The 20,283-nt window shown below is 39.3% G+C and overlaps 1 protein-coding gene across 1 annotated transcript; it reads left to right on the top strand.

Moving 5' to 3' along the window:
• The first annotated feature begins 8,519 nt into the window (after positions 1 to 8,519).
• Positions 8,520 to 20,027, top strand: cxcl12b (chemokine (C-X-C motif) ligand 12b (stromal cell-derived factor 1)). Its single transcript, XM_026170313.1, has 4 exons — positions 8,520 to 8,690; positions 11,188 to 11,305; positions 16,616 to 16,699; positions 18,902 to 20,027. The coding sequence occupies exons 1-4, from the start codon at positions 8,624 to 8,626 to the stop codon at positions 18,939 to 18,941; spliced, it is 309 nt and encodes a 102-aa protein (XP_026026098.1). The 5' UTR covers positions 8,520 to 8,623; the 3' UTR covers positions 18,942 to 20,027.
• The last annotated feature ends 256 nt before the right edge of the window (positions 20,028 to 20,283 follow it).

Below are 20,283 nucleotides of genomic sequence, written 5' to 3'. Positions count from 1 at the left end.
CATTCAAATCTTCATTTGTTGACTTTCTGACTGTTTTTCTCGTGAAGAGCTGTTTGTCAGAGGTCAATGCCTTCTCATACTACTCGCCAAAAGTTTCTTAAACTGAAACTTTTTTCTTTCTCTGTTGTTTTGTCCAAAACCAAATTGTCCTAAATGACAAATATGATCGACAAATATAATAACTTTTGTTTCTTGGCTGCTCTGGATGCTTAGCCTGGCTGTGAAGTTACAGCACAACAAACCCTTCATCACATTGTCCCAGGAATGTGCATGTATTCATTTGATGAAGCAGAAAATGCATAAAATTTTCTGCTGGAAGTGCAGCTGCTAGAACTCACACCAAAGAAACATAGCCTGGCTATGTTGAACTTCCTTTTTAGTACACCCCTTATGTTGTACAAAGTCAGCCTACCCAGGATATCTTATCCACCTTCACTTACCCTAACATCGGCACTCACGCTGAGCAGTCACATGAAGACGGCTATCATCAAATGATGATTAAAACAAGCAAAAAACACTATACATAATTGGAGGATGTTGAATACATAATATGTTCTGAAAGCTAGTAAACTAATAATGGATCTGCAGCTGTTACAGACAGATTAAAGTAAAATTTTCAAAATACAGTATAAATGTGTGTGCACTTTATACAGTATGGGAAATATTGCTGAAAAGTATTACTATATTAATAAAGCTTATTTCTAAGAGTTATTATTGGAGAATCTGACAGGTTACAATGAAGTAATAATGGATGTGCATGATATAGTTTTAGCATAGCAGAATTCAACCATAGGCTACAAGCCTGGAAAATTGATATTAGACTTAGAAGTACATATATAGCTTTCCTCTTTTAGGATCAAGCGTTAACGTGTATAGGACAAGCAGTTTTAAATTGTTTTAAAACTGCTTTCAGCCAACAGGAAAAACATTTAAAGGGATGATTTAAAGGATGCTATTAAAATGTGCGCACCACTGTCCAAAGGATCTTCCAGGAACACTGGTACTAGTTTATTGAGAACTTATAGGTCCATAGGTGATGATTTTGCACCTGTTGATCTCTAATTTCAAATGTAACCTGCCCTGGAACAATTTAGGTCTCCAGCATAAACCACCATGGTGTTGAACCTCAGTAAGATGTGAATCACCTTAGTAAAAGCCCAACGATAACGCTGAAGGTATGTGGATAAGCCCATATCCTGCTTCGAAGCACAGGCCTCTGCTTTCGCCTTAATCCTGATCGATGGCCAAGACTCTAGGTTTCATTATTTCTTTTGGTAGCCATTTTCACACATGAACTCTGGACAAGCTCAGGAGAGTCAGATCAGGACCAGATCAGCACTTACGTATTGCACAAAATGTAACACAGTCAAGAAATAGCCTCTCTAGCTCACTATCTTGAGCTACAAAGCAGCATTATGTGAGGGTAACTTACATGTCAACAGTAGCTGGTTTGCATGCTAACTTCTCCAAAGCATGTCTTTGACATAACATGATGTACTTTACATTCTCTTTTAAGTATTAAGTACCTTTTTAACAACATTTTTAAACAATCATTTTGTGTCTTTATGAATTCACTGATATTTATTCAAAATGTGTTTTGTTCTTTTTCTATCCTGTTCTACAAGGAGACGTCTGACCATTCAAAAGGCATACTCACTCAGAACAGAACTCCACTTATGTGGTTTGACCACACGTCTGTGGTCACCAAGCGTTCACGGCACATCCCACCCAATTAGGGTACGAGTCGTGATGGCCGTCCCTTATATGGCCTCCTGCTCTTGGCATTTCTCTGAGAAAAGGAGCAGACAATTGCATAGTGTTAAAAAAACACACAGTCTCACACACTTGAATGTGGCACCAAAGGGCACAAGCACTCCAGCCCGCCCTCTCTTTTCTCTGCATCCCATAATATATACAGTAAACACATGTCCGGCCCCATACGGGAGCTGAAACTATAGCAACAGGGTCACATACAAACCATGCTCTTGACAAATATATGAAAGAGGAGATGGATTGAATGTGTTTGTCAAGCAGGAAACGGGGAGTGAGAAGGAGGAGGACACAGGAGGGGCAGCCATTTTTTGCCTTTGTTTGGGAAAGCATCTATTGAGTGGCATTTGGTGTCATGCCAGATTCTCTCCTCCACAGATGGGCACAAAGTAAACTGGATTAGTCATTGAGAGGGCTTTCTCCCATAAATGACAACCAAGGAGAGCTGAAAACTTCAAACGCATTCAGGACGTGTCTACCTAAAAACCAGTCGTTTATTCAAATGGAAATGCCTTTATCATCACTCTCTGCAGGCATCCATAGCTTTCTGACTGTATGTGCTGTATGTTGTACATCTGAATAGATGAAGGATTAAAATGGTCAAGAGGGGAAGTGAACAGGGAGATTTCTCGATCTTTTGTTCAGCCAAGTCCTTCTTGGTCCTTAATCATTGTTTTACTTGATCTTCTAGACTTGCGCTGTCTGAGAGCGCAGAAAGTGCTGCGCTACTTTAGCATGCTGCTTTAAACTGTTGTTCAGTCTTAGCTGCAACAATCTGTCTGATTTGTAAATAAGAGTAGTGACTATTACACAATGAGAAAATCATGTTATAACCTTGAAATGCTTAAAACTCAAACTTACATTTCAAATATCTAATTTTTCTTATGTATCCCTGAGAAAATACCGTTTCGTATGATCAAAAACTTAACTGTGCTTCGTTTTCAGAGTGATTTTAGTTCTAGTCTCTGCTTTTTGCAAGTACTTAATAATAAATCCAAAATTTAAATCTCTAAATCAAAATCTGTGCTTAAGTTTTATACATATACGTCAGCCGAGAAATGTTTTCATATATTCCCCAATGGCGTAGCATGTAACAATGCATTTAACCTGTACATTACACAATTTTTTACCCTTCGACTTCCTTTGCACAAAGTCTGTGTGGTGTCTGATTGTGCACATGTGAGAATATGTCAAGTAACTGTCCAGTTAACTCAGCACCCGTTTTCTCTTCCCAGTCTCTGGCCCACTCTAACCATACAGCTCCTTCTCTGTAACCAAATGTGGAATTTCCAGAAATGAAATTCATCTGAAGCTGACCAGCTCCTGTTCTGCACTATGTGTGGGAAAGTTTAACTTTGGACGCTGTCCCATCCTGATTCATCTGATGATGCCCAGAGTACATGTATGTAAATGGTTTCTGAGTTTCTTAGCAATACCTTGCTATCTAGATAAATGAATTTCTCTCGTCAATATACAACACTAAACATGATCATTAATAAAATATTGTACATCTGAGGCTGACAGGGATGTTATTAGTCTTTATCTTGGTTTAAATTCAAAATCAATCCTATCTGAGCCATTTAAGTGCAATAAATTTCTATTTTTATGTCGTCTAAGTGAGGGGACAACTTTACAACAACAAGGTAAATGTCTCTGAATGTCCCCAAACATTTGTATGACAGAAATTATTACAACCACTCAGAGCAATTCTATTTTGCACCAGGTAGCTGTTATCTCAGGTACACTTGTGGCCTATTAAGATACCTTCCCGTGTGTTTTTGAGCCATCTCCCTTCAACTATATCAGCCAACCTCTTTACCTTCTACCTTTTAGCAACTTTTAGCTACACCTACAATAATCCCGCCACAGTTTCTTCAGAAATTGCATAGTCTAATTGCTTTTAATCTTTTTGCTTTATGGAAAGACAAGAGCTTTGTGATAAAATGCATAAACACAGTCAGCCAGGCTTGCTATCATTATCACTATCCCTAACACTATCATTTATGCTTTTATTTCCACGTGTTTAGATTATTTTAATACAAATTATTACAAATTTTACTTTTATCTAGCAAGTGACATGCTTTAGGTTTGAGTAGTTTTCCACCCATATACATAGTTCCACTTCATTTCTGTGCTGTCATAAGTCCCATAGTTCAGCTGTCTGCAATGTTGTGCGCTAATCCGCTGTTTTATTAAAGGATTATTTCAGCCGCTTGTAAGAATATTTGTATCACTGATTAATGAAAACGTCATCTTGTTTAATCAGTCCTCAGCAAGAGGTGTGTGTGTGCCTGTGTCTGTGTGTGTATGTGCGTGTTTGTTCCTCCTAAGGAGCCAGCTGCTGAAGCTCAAGGCAGAAATGTGCTAACTGATCCAAGAACCCCCTCCCCAAAAAAATCACACCCATCCCCCCCCCTTCCCGCCTCTAGCCCCCAAACACCTTAAACCTCCATTTTATCCTGTTTACAGAGCCCACAGTTTCACGCCACCACCATAAACACGCACACGGGACACACACGTACAAATCCAGTATACATAAAAGTTTTTAAAAAAATACAAATCTGATCCAAAGTCACGATCCTGTAAATCAGAATATACTGTAAGCTAACTACAAATAGTCTTTACTCAACGCTCCCTTTTTATCCAGCAGCTGATATTATATTTATGCTCTTGAGAATCTTTCCCCATGTTGATGAATGTGTGTTTACGTGGCACATTTTGAGCGCTCATAGCGCCGCAGCTGTGATTGTGATCTACTGTTTATCTAAGTCTATTGGAGGAAAACCTTTCATCTGCGCTGCCACAATAAAATCAAACTCAGCACTAGACTCAAACTGCTGGACAAACACAATAAACTCTCGACCACAAAGGAATCTCCTAACATAGATCCTAACAGGAAAGTCGGGATCTGCCGTCACACTGGAGATTAGTGCAAAGATTAGTCTGTGTTTATTTAGCTTCATTTTTACATGGAAAGGCATGAAAGACATTAATAACATATTTGCATGAGTCTGCTTTAAGTGCTATGACACACCTGGTGATGATAGATGATTAATTTTTCCCTCTGAACCACTTTAAAGTCTGGTGCTAAAATAGGACGATATATGTATATTATTCTCTGTGGTTCTACTTTTATTCCTAATAAGATTTTAATTACTGTTTATTTTTTTCTTCTAAGACTGTGTTATCCTGCAAATCCACTACAAACCACAAATGGAAGTACGGCAGGAAACCAGTAAGCTTTGACAGAGAGCAAAAAGATATTTTGATGTTTTTCTGCTCTTGCTAAAAACCCCATTGGCTCTTAAATAACCACATCCTCCCATCCTGGCAGAGTTTTACAATCGCATTTACAGTGCAAAAGGAAAAGTTTATTGCACCTAATAATCTTTATTTGGACCTGTTCAAATAGGACGGGCTCGCATGTATGGCATGTGTGGGCCTGATGGAGACCATCCACCAAGACCAAATACTCATCTGCTCCCCGTCACATCCCTCATCGTGGCAGCCATTCAGGCAAGCTCGTCTATCAGAACAAAGACCTTGCAGCTCTACCTCTTGTAACCCTATACAGGGACATGAAACGTTGACCTTTGATCCCACGTGTGATACAAGTGACAGTGTTGTCCCACAGGTCAGCAGTAAACGTGCCAATCGCATTCCCAGTCTCCTCTGCAGCAGCACTCCTGTGGCATGTTAGCACTCGAGCGGCTAAAACACTTCTGTCATTTGTTTTTGTGACTCACTAAATACAAGTCTCTGTGTTGTGATGAAAGTATTAACAGGATTTAGTTTGTGGGGGGGCGGGGTGTAACTAAGCTAACTTGTAAATGTTAATGATAGCCAGAAACATAATATATTTATTATTCTTAATACTATGCTACAAAAAAAATGCTACTGCATCCTCAAATCGGCAGTTTTAGAAATTTAAGATAGTTAAAGAGGTGGAGCACATAACAACACTGAGCTTCAAAGATTGATCAAATCAAACGATTTGGGTTGAGACAGAACAAATAAATAAACAAATTCAGCAAATAATGTGTTACTCATAAGTTTTTGTAAACATATAATTTTTTTTTCACACTGTGCAAGTTTTTACACATGTAATGTAAAAGTATTAGTGGCCACTAATCTCTTCTTTGTCTATATTTTCCTATATTTGTTCATGTTTTATTCTCACAAAAATCATACATTCTCTAAATGCATTAAAAAATCTATCAACATTGCTCTTGGTCAGTTGTTTTTCCCCAGACGTTACAACTTTGCAGCCTTTTTGCAAAATGTGATAATAAAAGCAAGTCTCATTTTTCTCCTTAATATATAACAGCCCACGTATCCACTGCTGCTTTATCCCTGAATAGAAACTATTTATTAGCAAGAAGGCACAAAAACCAAACAGACATAGTTAGAGCTAACTCTCCTATGTTAACTCCAACCAGGCAACTCAACGCTCTGTTTTGTTCCATATCAAGATTAACAGGTGGAAGATTCGTATGCATTATATTATACTTGTTAATATTATGTGGTTTGTAAATGAGTTAAAATAAGCGACCGTGTCACTGTTTCTGAAGGATTTTTGCTAATGATCAGGATGTTTTTAATGCTGTTGGAACAAAAATAAAAAACTATTCATCTTAGAAAAACTTTTATAGCCTAATTATAAAATAGCTTTAGTAATTGTGTGATTAAGGCAGAGCATCCATATAAATAATAAAACAGGCATCTCTCTCTCTATGACTGAAAGCTTGTAACTGAATTTTGTGTCACTTGGGTCATAAAACAATAAAAGAAATGTGTTGTTTGTGCTTTCAAAGATAAGTAAATTCCTCTGAGGTAATTATATGTTTGTCTCTTCACAGCTCGGTTTCATCTCCCTGCTGGTAACGGCAGTTGTATAGAGTGACTCTGTAAACACTCTCTCAGGTTTATAGCTTCCAGCAGGCCGCAGTCCTGCGAGCACTTTCTCAGCCGGCCGCAGTGGTAAAGGCCTGTAAACTGCGGGGGAGAGATTTCAGGGTATGAATTGACAGGCAGTCTGTAGCTGTGCATGGTTTTATTACCGCTAATGGTGGTCGAAGACTGCACATGAGGGCGGGTGGGAGTTTTTGAACCATGTCCAACTCGTCTGACAGAAAAGGTGTTACGTTCTGGCATGAAGGCCAGTTTCAGTTTACCTGCTCCTGGATTCAATACAGGAAAGGAGACAAAAACATGTATAATCACATGGATGTTTACACACATACAGACACACGTAACGCACAGACTAACTTCATAGCATCTGCACCCCTATTACATGCTACATACATGCTACACTCGTAGCCGATTTCCTCCAGATGAAGCTGGAAACCCTCCATCAGATCATCAAAGTTTTTCAGAAACATGTGTCTGAGCTTTATTTGCTCACTTTGTTGCAGGATTCCTGCCACTAGGGTTGTTAATGTGTTTCACCTATGAGTATGTAATTAAAAAAGTAAGCTATTCTGAAAAAAATGATATGGATTATATTTTTACCCCAAAAGTTTAAAAATAAATAAATGAAGAGGAGAAAAATTCACGTGAAGAAAGAAACTGGCACGGTTAACTTTGATCATCAAAAAATGAAAAATATTCAAATCTACTGAAAGCTTCTTATCTATGATATTGATCTAGTGCTTTGTATTATTGTAAGATGAAACTCATTCCAGTTACTGATGACTGTGTTGGTTTAGCATTTCCATAAACAACATGCTGATTGCAGTTCGTTCCCAGAATCAAACCCAAATCTTTGATCAACATCTGTAAATTCTGAGAAAGCGTTCAAGAAACTCCTCGGTGAGAAGGAGCAGATCTTGACCCACTCGTGCACACTGCAGTCATAATTTATCACCCAATGATTTAGTGAATAAAACAACCAAAAGAACATTTGTTTCTTGGCGATATATGTGGTCGTTTTTTTGTAGTTGATGATGATAATCTACTTACAATAGAATTTCCTATCCTTGACTACATTTTAATTAAAAACAGCAAAAGACTCACAGAAGTTCATCACTTAATGGATCTACAATTTTTCTTAAACCAGGTTTTCCTCTGTCCTAACAACTGTACAAACATGAAGTCAGCTAATGGTTTCTTCATGGAGAAAACAATGAAAGTCCCAATAAAGACATGAAGCAGACGTCATGGACAGGAGCCCAGCCAGATGACAGGGAGTCAGCAAGAGGGAAAAGGAGAAAGAACGACAGCCAAAGTGATGCATGGAGAAAAAAAAGGCGGAGAGGGTGCAGCCTGTATACCAGCAAACAAATACACAACAGGCAGCTGACATATAAAACAATATTAGTCCAAATGCAGAGAGAGCTGCTTCCAGCAATAATATGCAGTGACTGGTGAGAAATGCTTGAACTCTGTATGCATGTGTGTGGCAGATGGCAAGTAAAGGTGAAGAGAATACACTGAAAAATGGAAGAGGGGGAAGGAAAAGTACAACAAAGAAGATTAAATAGACACAATGAAGCAATGAAAGCGAGAAAGGCGGAAAAAAATAGGCAAAATTAGTGAAGAGGCGAAGAGAATAGCCCTCAGACTTTCTCCTTGACTCGCAGCCAAACGCATTTACAATCGAGGAAGTTTCTACTGACTGGCTGCCGCTCCCTCCTTCTCCTGCCCTGGCTTCCCCTCCCTCTCCTCTCACGCTGGGACCCCCCCCCCCCCCCCCCCTCCCTCTATAGAAAGTGGGACTCCGTCTCCCTGCTCACTTTCTCTCGCCCGTCTGAAGATTTAACACAGCGCAGAGCGAAGCTGGCGGCCACAGTCGTGCCCTGGATTGTAACAGAGAAAGAGCGCAAGCCCTCCTGCAGCCTGCAAGCCCACCACCATGGACGTCAAACTGATGGCACTGCTGGCTCTGCTGGCCGTGGCCACACATGTTCCGACCTCCAACGGTGAGTCCAGAGGGACAGCAGCCCCTTTAATTTAAACGCTTCAGGAACATTACTGACAACATCATTTAGACAGGTTTTGGCTAATTTAAACGTTTAAGATTCTGGAGCTTCCGACATTTATATTTTTCTTATTGGCTATTTAGAACAGCATTTTTCTGGATTAAGTTTATGTTTGTTAGGTTATGTCAGCATTAATTTTAATTGTTTATGATTGATCGGTTGCCGTCGTGGTAAATCCCTTATTACAAGACTGTGAAATTCCAGTTCTTCGATCACCTGCTTTCCTTCTACATCGATAAATTTCTAGACAGAAAATTGGGTAACAGATTGAAATGTTATTAGAATTTTTTTAAATACATTAATTAAATAGCTACAGTATAACTTAAACTCATGGAGAGTAAATGAAGTACAAAATAGAAGCTTCTCGGTTATTGTTTTTTCGGACAGGTGTCGAATTATTGCGTTTTGCTTTGCTAGTTTTTTAAAATTATTATTATTTTGCAGTTTGTATTTGGGTTTGTGGAAACAAACATATATTTTTATACATAATTAGAAAATTAAACTTGAATGAAAATATTTCCCCACTGCAAGTTCTTATGTGGGGCGCTAGAAGAGAATAAGTAGAGAATATACTGATATTAATCAAAATCTAAAAAACAGAAAAAGCCTTTTTAAACAAAATGTTTATAAGCATTTGTTTCAGATTTTGGGCAAATATCTTATCTTATATAGGTGGATTCCTGCCACCGCATTGACCCCACATTTACCTCCCACGTTTAACCTTGGTAGGAACAAGACGGGGTGTTGAGTTTCCTAGCAGGATTTATCCTAAGCGTATTGTTTCTGCTCCACTAAGAGCTCAGATTGAATATTCAAGAGTTAGACCTAGACATGTGTATTTGCCTTTTCTCACTGCATCCTTATAATTAGTTTCTAATTAGGGATAAATCAGTGGTGGACACATGCTTCTGGCTCCAGTGCTGCATGCTGCATAATGATCCCTTAGTTTGCATGAGAAAAGACCCTGAATGGGTGCGAATCATTAGAGCGATATTACTGAGGATTTGGGCATTTGTGACAGGACATTTGCTGTTTCTTTATGAAAAAAAAGAATACATTGAACCTTGTAAAAAAAAAAAGAGAGAGCTTTATTATTGATGCACCTGATTTTAAGATTTCAATTACATTTAATTATATGTTGCCAAATCACAACAGCATTTGCTTTATATTGTATGGTTTGAGTAATCTGGACATTTACATTTGTACAGGCAGGGCATGGCTGATGTACAGAATCAGCTCTGTGAAATTTTGTAATTTCTTAAAGCACACTTTAAGCTTCAGTTTTCAATGCATTTTATTCCCATTCAAAGCCCTCTATAATGATGCAATTAAAGGCTATTCGGCTGGTTTCTTTTTAACTTTTATTGCCAGCCAGGTTTTCCTTCATCCTTTCCCTCATTTTTTTAACAACCCTCATCGTTTCTTTCATTTGAAAACTTTTAAGGAAGCATTTAGTCTTATTACTGTGCATCTGTAGTCCTCGGGGGCACCGACAAGCCTACACAAACTCACATTGTAATCATTTTAAGAATGTACCTCATAGAGGCTGCTGAGGCCGTCTGAGCTGCAGAGTGCTTTCATAAAAGAGGTGAATATTGGAAATTGAATGTTGAGGACCCTTCTCCTTTAGAGTGGCTTGGCTGAATGCTCCAGGAGTGAAAAGCTAAACTTCTGCATGTGTGTGTGTGTGAGAGTGTGAACGAGCGGGTGGTCAGAAAGGGCTAATCTCTTTTTAATGAGGATGTTGTTCACAGACATAGCAGGTAAACTTATACATTCCCATGCTTTGTTAAGATTTGTTACAGTAGATTAAACATGCCTTTAATTTGTCCAACGAGGTGAAAGGTACGTTTAATCGCAATCCAAATGAATCAGAAACTGCTGTGCTTGGATTTGATTTGAGTTGATGTAGGTATTTAAATCCTCACTTGAACCAAAATGACCCTTTCTTTTGTTAACGGGCAATGAAACGAAATATTAGACACCGCTGCTCATTTCATCCACTGTGATCTGAATAAGTTTTCTTTGGCAAGTTAACGGAATCATTTATTTTAAAGTCCAACGTCTGCCACATTTTACTGCCCTGCAGAGCTCCACATAAGTAATGCTGAATGTGTCTCTGTGTTGGCTGATTTCTCCTTTGTTCACAAAAAGCTTGTTAGGCTTTTCTTGCTCTTACATATTGAAATAAGGCAGGTGCAGCTTTGTCTGTGGATTTATCTTTGGATCCCAAAGCAAATTTTTCAGTTTTCAAATTCCTCTTCCTAACTCCTTCCTAAATATATAGCTGTGTGAATGCCAGAGCTTAAGAGTGCAGTGTTGCAGAATTGGAACTGTCAGTACTTGTTAAGCTTTTTAACAGCCTGGTCTCTTGAGATTTTGTTGCATTTTCTAAGCTTCATGCTAATTTGTAATCTTCCTTGTCCACTGTTTGTAGCAAAGCCCATCAGTCTGGTTGAGCGCTGCTGGTGTCGATCCACTCTCAACACGGTTCCCCAGCGCTCCATCAAAGAGCTCAAGTTTCTCCACACGCCCAACTGCCCCTTCCAAGTCATGTAAGTAGATGAGTCTCATGTTGCAGGGGGTGATTAACTTCAAGAAATGTGTTTCCTGGTGTAATTATCTGATGACTGTTTGAATGAGTCTGTCACTCGTGTGGCCTGTTTAAGTGGATTCTTTTCAGTGTGTCAAGGTTCATTTTTTAGGTTTTAAAAAAGCAGAATCGTGTAAAGTAACCATTTTGTGATAGATTAGATTGTACTTGATATCTGTGCTGAGCTTTTGCAAGTGAACTGTTCTCCTCAAACTCCCAGACATACAGTCACAATAACCAGATGTGGGAAAACAAAAAAACAATATAGGAACACAATAAAAATGTAAAATGACACTGGCATGCATTACCTTCTCTGTTTAATGAACACTACAGATTCATTTATGACTGTATTAGTGTAATGCCAGTAATAACAGCGCACACATATCATTCAAGACCAGTTCATATCAGTGAGTACAAACTACAAAAGGGCTGTGTTTGAAGCGTAGGCTATTTTTGGGGGTCTATCTAAGCCAATAGTCTTCTTTAACAAGAGGAAACAGAAATAAATGTAATACACTGCTGATGTGTGAGGTATGTGTGAGGTATGGTGTTAATATCCTTCTAGGCTTTCCTGAGTGAGCGGGCTGACTTTAAAACAACACAATCCACTCAGAGAGAGGAAAGCGCTAACGCTCAGAGCTCGAGGGGGCCATTTGTGTTTGGCAAAGGAAGCAATAATTAAGGGTCAAAGTGATTACCTTTGTATTTCTGCTGACCCCTTGTGTCCCTCATCTACTTTTTCTTTTTTCATTTCCCGCCTGAATCTGGTCAGCAACGTTGAGAATAATTTCACTGGTCTGGAACACATTAACAAAAAAGAACCTTCCTTAATTTGTTAGCTATTGAAAATCTGGACGGCAGAAGCCTCAAGGCCAAAAGGCTAAAGGACTGGAGGCTTCTTCCACAAAGAAAGGAGGGGGCTGGTGATGGTTGGAAGGGGTAACCGAATGGCAAAAGGTCAGGAAGGACTACCAGTCCTGTGGCTAGGCTACAAACTCCCTCTAACCTCCCTCCAGAAAACTGCCAGAGGAGTCAAGAAGTCATTCAGACAAGGAGCCCGCAGAGCGGCGCTCCGATATCTCTATTGAGGAGCATGAAAGAAAGTCGGTAACATAACACCCTCTTTCACCCCACAAGAAACTCCCCCCCCCCCCCCTTCTCCCACTGTGTGCCCTCATCCCTTCACCCTAGCTTGACGACAACCCCTCCAAACCAGGCCGCCACGCTGTTGGTATTAACTTGCTGTGAAGTAATTACTACCTGCTGCTTGTGGAACTCCGGCCCCCAAATTCCTGCCAAGTCAATTAGGGTTTAGGTTCTCAGTTGGTCATCCAGACAGGCAGACAGATAAACAGGATGAAGTGAGAAACATCAAAATAACAGAGAGCTTCCGAGCTGATGAGCTGGCAACCTCTAATAAAACAAAAAGTGTGTGTGTGTCTGTGTGTGTGCGTAGGAAGGGGGGCGACCCCATGAGAAAAAGCAAACACAGATCCAGTTACGGAGCTGTTTGGCCTCCTGACGTTTGAAGGATTCGGGATCAGGCTGGTGCTCCCGAATTGCTCTTTTAAGTTTGAGGGGCCATTTGCTCATCTGCCTCTAAATGCAGTGAGGAATAAGGGAGGTGGTATATCAGAGGGGCAAGCAAGAGAGGGGGCACGAATTGAATATGAAAGCAGTGTTTAACTTACAGAGATGTGTGACATGAGATGGAGGGAGGAGAACGGGGAGCAGCGAGACGCTACACCTCTGAGCTGTTAACTCTCATACATGACCTTTTGCCACTGAGGTGTGATATCCACATGTTTGGAGCAGGGTAAGACCCTGTTGCGTGCCCCTGCAATCACCCCATTGGGTCTGAAACTCACCCAGAGTCAGTGACTGACAACAGAACAAATCCTCTCCTAAATGTCTGGCTTAGCTCTCTAATAACAGACCAGACATCAGCACACTCTCTGTGACCGCCCTGCAGCACCCCTGAATCCTGAGGGGGAAGGAAAATTCAATATTTTGGAGTATGAAAGAAGAAAAATGTCTGTTTTTCTGAGTATTACAGTTGTATATTTTACCTAACATAAAGTGTTGAGGGTGAAGCAATGTTTCAGTTTCTGTTCAGGCTAATTTTTAGTGACTTCTAGTTTATTTAAATCTAAACTCATTTTAAAAATATGTTTAAAAACCCTCCACAAAAAAGACGTGTTAACATGTGCACCCAACAAAGTACCAGGAATAAAAATTTAAAGCAACATTTTTCTTTTTTAAGTTACACACATTGACATCTGCCTTGCCTAAAAAGACTAATATTTAAAAACTCTGTTTTCAAGAGGAGCGTAATCAGTGAATTACAGACAAAAAACAGAAACACAAATCAAATAAATAACCAAATCAGACTTAAACAGTAGTGGGATTTAAAAATATAGACTTATACTGTAAATTTCACCCTATACTACCAAAAAGGATTTAAGAGTGGTAGCGAACGTGACTGATTACTTAAACAAGCCTCTGATGTTGCACCTTTTAAAAGTTTTACATGAAACCAGCCTGATCAAAAGGACTTCCCACGTGTAAAGTTTGTGTCAGACTATGTGTGAAGATGTTTAGCATGCCGTGCAGAGACAGCTTTACAAGTCATACAGTGCGGTGTGATCTGCGATATCAGCCTCCCCCCTTCAGCCGTCCTTGAGCAGAAACAGCGAGCTGTGATTTTTCACCGCTGAGCAGACGCTGACAGCCTGTTATGCGTAGTAATCCTCCAGTTTGGAGCTTGGATGTGTTTTTAGATGTGCAGAGATTTTTAGAGCTTATCTGAGGTGTATCTGAGCTCAACCCCCGTAGACCTTTTAATCCTGGCATGTTTTGCTCATTTCACTTCTGATTTATTTAACAGCCGATAAACCATAAACAGCGAGGGGCTGTTTTTGTTCCCATTATGGTTAAAAAAGTGCTGTTTAGCTTTTAAAAATGCTTTAAGAGTTTTGTAGCTTTAGTAAAAAACTTACATTTACTGATTTATTTCCAAGAGACAAACTAAAGGTATATACATTGCTCTTAATCTATATTAGTCATAAATCACTAATATTAAGTAGTACAGCCAAGGAGCACCTATTTAAATGCTATGGTAAATGGTAAAAATGGCCTGTATTTATATAGCGCTTTACTAGTCCCTAAGGACCCCAAAGCGCTTTACACATCCAGTCATCCACCCATTCACACACTGGTGATGGCAAGCTACATTGTAGCCACAGCCACCCTGGGGCGCACTGACAGAGGCGAGGCTGCCGGACACTGGCGCCACCAGGCCCTCTGACCACCACCAGTAGGCAGCGGGTGAAGTGTCTTGCCCAAGGACACAACGACCGAGACTGTTGGAGCCGGGGCTTGAACCGGCAACCTTCCGATTACAAGGCGAACTCCCAACTCTTGAGCCACGATCAGAATAAATGCTATAAGCAAGGATGTTAGGTTGTGCATCCCACTGAATAATAATGCTTGATTTGTTGTCATTGCGCAAGGACCGTACCCTGAACACAAGAGAAGCAGAAAAGGAGGCTGAATGAGCTTCTTCAGGCATCCATTAAAATGCCGGTCACACTTTGTTGAGGTTACTGAGAGGTCTTGTTACAGTTTGGTTAACCGCACAGCCGAAGAAGAAGATAAAGCCTCTGTACTGTACAACACTGCAGGATGTCAAGCTACACAAGAGGGCCAAATTTAAAACTGCAACCCTTACATGTCCTTGAAAGTGATTTATTGCCTCTGAGTTTGCTTTGGGCTTAAACACTTTGATTCCTCATTATCTCTGTTACTCCTCTTTTATGTGGAAACCAGGATGAGTGTGGAAAAAAAATGTACTGCAGAAGCAAATGTAAACATGCGGGAGAATGTGGCAATAAAAACCCATCGCACTCGTCTGCACCCCACTTTGAAAAACTAAAGTTGGGACAAGACAGTTTGGGGGATTTGGGGTTTTTTTTTTCATTTTAAATTCTGGCAATGAGTAGTTTTTTTTTACTTGCTAAAGTAGTAGAGTTAATGCCAAATTATTGTTGTTTTTAAGCTGTTCTTTAGCTTAAATAGTTTCTATGGCTCTCCTTTTTTTGCCTTTTTCACTTCCTCGGGCAGCTAGCTACCAGCATGTGCATAGGTAGACACATTAAGGGGTGTTTGGTTCCTCTCTCAGGAAATCTTGAGTATCAGAAACCTTATTTCCTGGATTCTGGTGAATTTTGTGGCACTAATTTGTACACATTTTTGCATCAGTTTCTGGTGGAGGTGTTTCTGGTAGTTGTTCAACATATAATGCAACAAAACGCAACAAGACTCAGATGCATTCTGTGCTGCTTTCAAATAACGTAACTTTTATCATTTAAAATTATCCTTCCTGACATTACACACATCTATCCTCTGTCTTTAATCTGATTAAAGGTGGCACAAGTGATAAATTCCTTTGTTTTAGTTTATAAACCCCTGTTTATAATAGCTCACACAGATATCTTCCCCCCCATATTCCAACCTTTGTGCACATTCAAACAACGTCAGACATATCTGTGATGCTTTTAAGGAATCAGCAGTGTTATTGAGTTTGTCTGAAAACAAGAAGGTCACGCAACATTTCCTTAAGATTAGAATCAGATTTGGCTTTATTGGACGTGTACACATACAAAGAGCTGGGCTCAGTTCTTTCTTCGCTCTCAGTATAAACAGAATAGACAAACAGACAGTACATACAACAGCAACATGACACAGACAATAACACCGTGTTGGTGATACAATGGTGCAGAGTGCAACACTGCTGGAATAAATTACAGAATAAATAAAGGATGGAGAACTGGTTATTAAATGTACAGTATAAACACAGGAACTTGACAGTATATAGTATTTAGATATATACAGCAAAGTGTATACAGAGTTTGCTTTATGTAGTTAGCAAACTAGCAGCAACAGTCTTAGTTATCAACATGCCTAAAGAGGCTGTGTTGCTGCTGAATGAGATCAGCACTGTTGCCTCACTGAGTAAAATTACTGTGTTTCTAGGTCATTCCTGTGCTTCCTTCCTTCTTGTTTTCATTGGTGGAAATCTTCCCACATCCCACCTAAAATCTACACATTGAGCTTCTGGGTGAACAAATCTGCTCTGCATTTTTCCAACTGGTGCAGTCAGAAAACGAGGCTTAAAGTCAGCTTGTCAAAACAGCTTTGTTTTCAAGATTGCTTCATTTTGGTAGAATGTGTCATGTAACCAAATCAATTCATGCTTTTTTTTCTTCCACAGTGCAAAGCTGAAGAGCAACAGGGAAGTTTGCATCAACCCTGAGACCAAATGGCTGCAGCAGTACTTAAAGAATGCCATTAACAAGTAAGAAACCCCCTCTATCTATCTACGAATGGCACGAGCATCACTGACAAAGGCAGAAATGAAATATGGTTCCCTTCTCCTCTAAGTTTAGAGCTTGCAAATAAACCAATGTTAAAAAAAAAGTCAATTTCTCAGTTTCCTACTGACAATTAGTCTCTGAAATTGGTGACATGGTTGATGTAAGCCAGTGAGTTATTATCTGTGAAATAATGAGCTTCAAGTAAGACCAGAGATAAATCCACCACTGGTATGTCTGCTTCCTATTTTCTCATAAGCACATCTGAGATAGTCAGCCAAATCAGAGCACTTACGTTAACATTAAAACTTTACACATTATCATCACAAATTGCACATCTGTAAAAGAACGCTTCTGGCTGGGGATTAAAAACTATTCATAAAAACTGCAGTAGCTGTTTCACTTTTTAATGGGCTATGCAGTAAATATGTGCCTTTCACATAAAAGGAAAAAAACTGTTCCCAACATGTCTGGTGGTGATTATTGCCAGGCTGCATGCCTGCGTCTTTAAACAGTATAAACACTTAAAGTGCACAATGTGAAAACAAACAATAAAGGAATATCTGAGGGGTTACAAGACATTGTTTATTATTGTAGCGAAGGACTTCTGTGACTGCAGATTTAGGCATTGTCGTAGTTCACTGAAGCTGGCATGTGGCGCAGCAGCAAATAATCTGTCATACACAACAAATATCACCAAATATCAGCCTTTCATATTTAGACTAGTGTCGCTCATGGGCTTCTGCATGTTAACCTCTTAACACGCACCAGATCTTCTCTTAGGCTTGGCGTTAATGCCAGCGACATCCTTATTTTTAATAACCTATAAAAACAAAATGTAGCTATGCTTCTTTAACATGTATCTAAATGCATCCTAATCCAGCTGGTGGAAGTACGAGAGGTTAAGAGTTGAATATGCATCACACATCATAACTGTCAAACGAAACTTTCCACTTGTTGGCTTAAAAACCTATGATATTATAGCTTTTTTCCACCAGCTGACAATTGACATTTTACATCCACCACTGTTATGGGTTCTGTTTTACTTTTATAGGCATTTTTATACTATATTCAGGAACTTAAAGCACATCAGTAGCCAAGTATATTTCTTAATCAGAAGAACAGCGTTCAGCTCAGCTTACATAATTAAAACCACATATTTCTAATGATCAATTAGTCTTTTAACAAATTTTGCAGTGGGGAGCAAAATGTGCCATTAGATCACCGTGTTTGATGCTAAAAATGAGCCTCTGAACTCCAATCTAAGCATTTCATTAAACAAAAAAACATAAATGATTTATGAATGATTCATTTAATGATTAACCGGTCAATCCAGTAAAGCCAAAAGTTTTGTAAATGGTCTCCCATTGTTCCAACTTCACCTTTAGCCAATGCAAACTGCCTCTGGATTTGCAAGTGATGCTTCCCAGACACCGTAATTTAAGCATGGCAAACACAAGCTTATAAAAGACAAGTGAAAGATCTATGATTATAGTTAGGCATATATAATACTGCACCAGAAGGTTTTACAAACTTCCTGATCTGTCTTCTCTCATCGGACATAATTACATTTCCCTCATATGCACTTTTATATGAAAATGACCAGAAGTGCACACGAGGCATGAGAGTCGTGTTAAGTGTTATTTTATTCTAGAGGTTCTCAAAATAGGCAATAATGAATGGAAAAATCCTTTTTTATACTAATGTGTTCTTACAAACACCAGAAACAGCCAAAAGATTTAAGCTGAAAGAACATAAAGTGAGTTAGATATAAGAAATTCTGTGCTTATACGAATGTGCCTTGTATGAGCGCATTTGTTCATATATCCCCATAAAATGAAACCAAAAATTGATCTCCTTTCAAGAGCCTATATTAAACAAATTGAAGATATAATGTTTAGTTACAAAACTTACATTCATATATCATGCTCTCTGAAAAAGGTCAAAAACAACTCGCTCTTCCTTTATACCAGTGATGCACAGCTCATTCCAAGAGAAGATGAATTTCAAATGACTAAAGTCACATAAAACTAGATAACATGTTTTTAACCTGTGGCTCAACAATAACCCGTTATTTGTTCTCATGGATTTTTAAATGTAAATATGTAAATATAACTGTGACAGCTAAAACGAAGTTGTTTTCAGTTACATAAACTCATCTTAAAAACTTCTGAATCTTTCTCCAGGGTGAAGAAATCTAGAAGACGCGCTAATAAGATCAACTAAAACACAAAGGGAGTCCTGTATGTCATCCAGCCTGGTATTCCCAGGCTGAACCTCTGTACCTCCCTGTCACTGCTATGGATGTATGCACACACGCTGTATGTACCCGTCCAACTCTCTGGACAGCTTGCAGAAGCTGCACTCCATCCCCAGCACCATCCACCGATCCCTCGGGACGTCCAGTTGTTTCACATTCACCTTATCCGGCAACAAATCTTAGCACCAAGTGCAATCTCACCTTGACGGACACATGTTGATGTCAAAAATATGTGCTGAGTACTGAGTGAATGGCATGGGAGAGTGTGTGTGTGTTTGAATGTTGCATACATGAACTCTGATTGTGTGCCTGTATATAATATTTTCTTGCTTCACACAGCTATAGAGGAACAATTCTACCTTTCTGTCTCGTGCAAGGCTTTGTGAGTAATGCCACCATCATTTCAAGTCAGATTAATTTTTAATAAAAGCTGCTGACTGAGGAAAAAACATTCACATCAGCTTCCTTGGAAAACATGCTGTTGGGACTTTGTTGCCAGTTCCTGCCCTTTTATATCAGAAAATGTGGTTTGGAAAAATACAGACGTGTCAAATTTGAAAACATCAAAAGAAATGTTTCCACATCAAATTGATATCATATCCTTCTGCTCAGAATGATATGATTTATTATTCTAGTTTTAATATATACATTACTCAAAGAAGAATTTTGGATGTAGGCTTTCCACACATAAATGTAGAAGGCTTGTTGTGATTTGAAGTGAAAGTGGCATTACTCTGAGAGTGAAGGCTCATGGGATATATTCAGGGGCTGGCAATTGGGGGAAACTATCCACAAGCTTTTGTTAACTGTAACACGCAGAGCTCGCTAGCACAGGTCTAGTTGGTTTTGAGCTTGGTGCAGGAATAGAGAGGAAGCTCACAGAAACTACTAAAAAGCACGCACTGATCCAATGGTGCTATATGTTCAGTTTAAGGAGTCAGAGCCATTGACATAACTGTGTTTTTAGTGATGATTTTATGCAAGATGGGATGTCGAGACTCTCGGTGTCTTAAATGGAATGCAATATGTTTTGAAATAAAGGCTCAAAGGACTGTTGTTGGAAGTGAAAAATGAAAATGAAGTCGATTCTAAGCTGACGTTAAGGCCACACTGTACTGATAAAGACTGTAAAGAAATAAAACACTAATCAGTGCATCCCAAAAAGTTGGTCCTGTTCATCTGGACGTCTGAAGAAGTCACTTGGGTGAGTGACGAAACGTTTCCCCCACTGAAAACAGATGAACAGACTCAACTTTTTGGGATTTCCTTATCTGGATGACCGAGCATGGATGAAAACACCAATCAGTG

This window comes from Astatotilapia calliptera, chromosome 6 (genome assembly GCF_900246225.1).
Source record: "Astatotilapia calliptera chromosome 6, fAstCal1.2, whole genome shotgun sequence".
Taxonomy (NCBI): domain Eukaryota; kingdom Metazoa; phylum Chordata; class Actinopteri; order Cichliformes; family Cichlidae; genus Astatotilapia; species Astatotilapia calliptera.
The sequence above is the reverse complement of the archived record's forward strand: the minus strand, read 5'-3'. Positions and strand labels throughout refer to the sequence as shown.

Excerpts from the sequence above, each read along its gene's own strand:
- cxcl12b (XM_026170313.1), top strand. The coding sequence starts at position 8,624 with ATGGACGTCAAACTGATGGCACTGCTGGCTCTGCTGGCCGTGGCCACA. Across the intron at positions 8,691-11,187 it reads ACATGTTCCGACCTCCAACG|CAAAGCCCATCAGTCTGGTT; the intron begins GTGAGTCCAGAG and ends CACTGTTTGTAG. Across the intron at positions 11,306-16,615 it reads AACTGCCCCTTCCAAGTCAT|TGCAAAGCTGAAGAGCAACA; the intron begins GTAAGTAGATGA and ends TTTCTTCCACAG.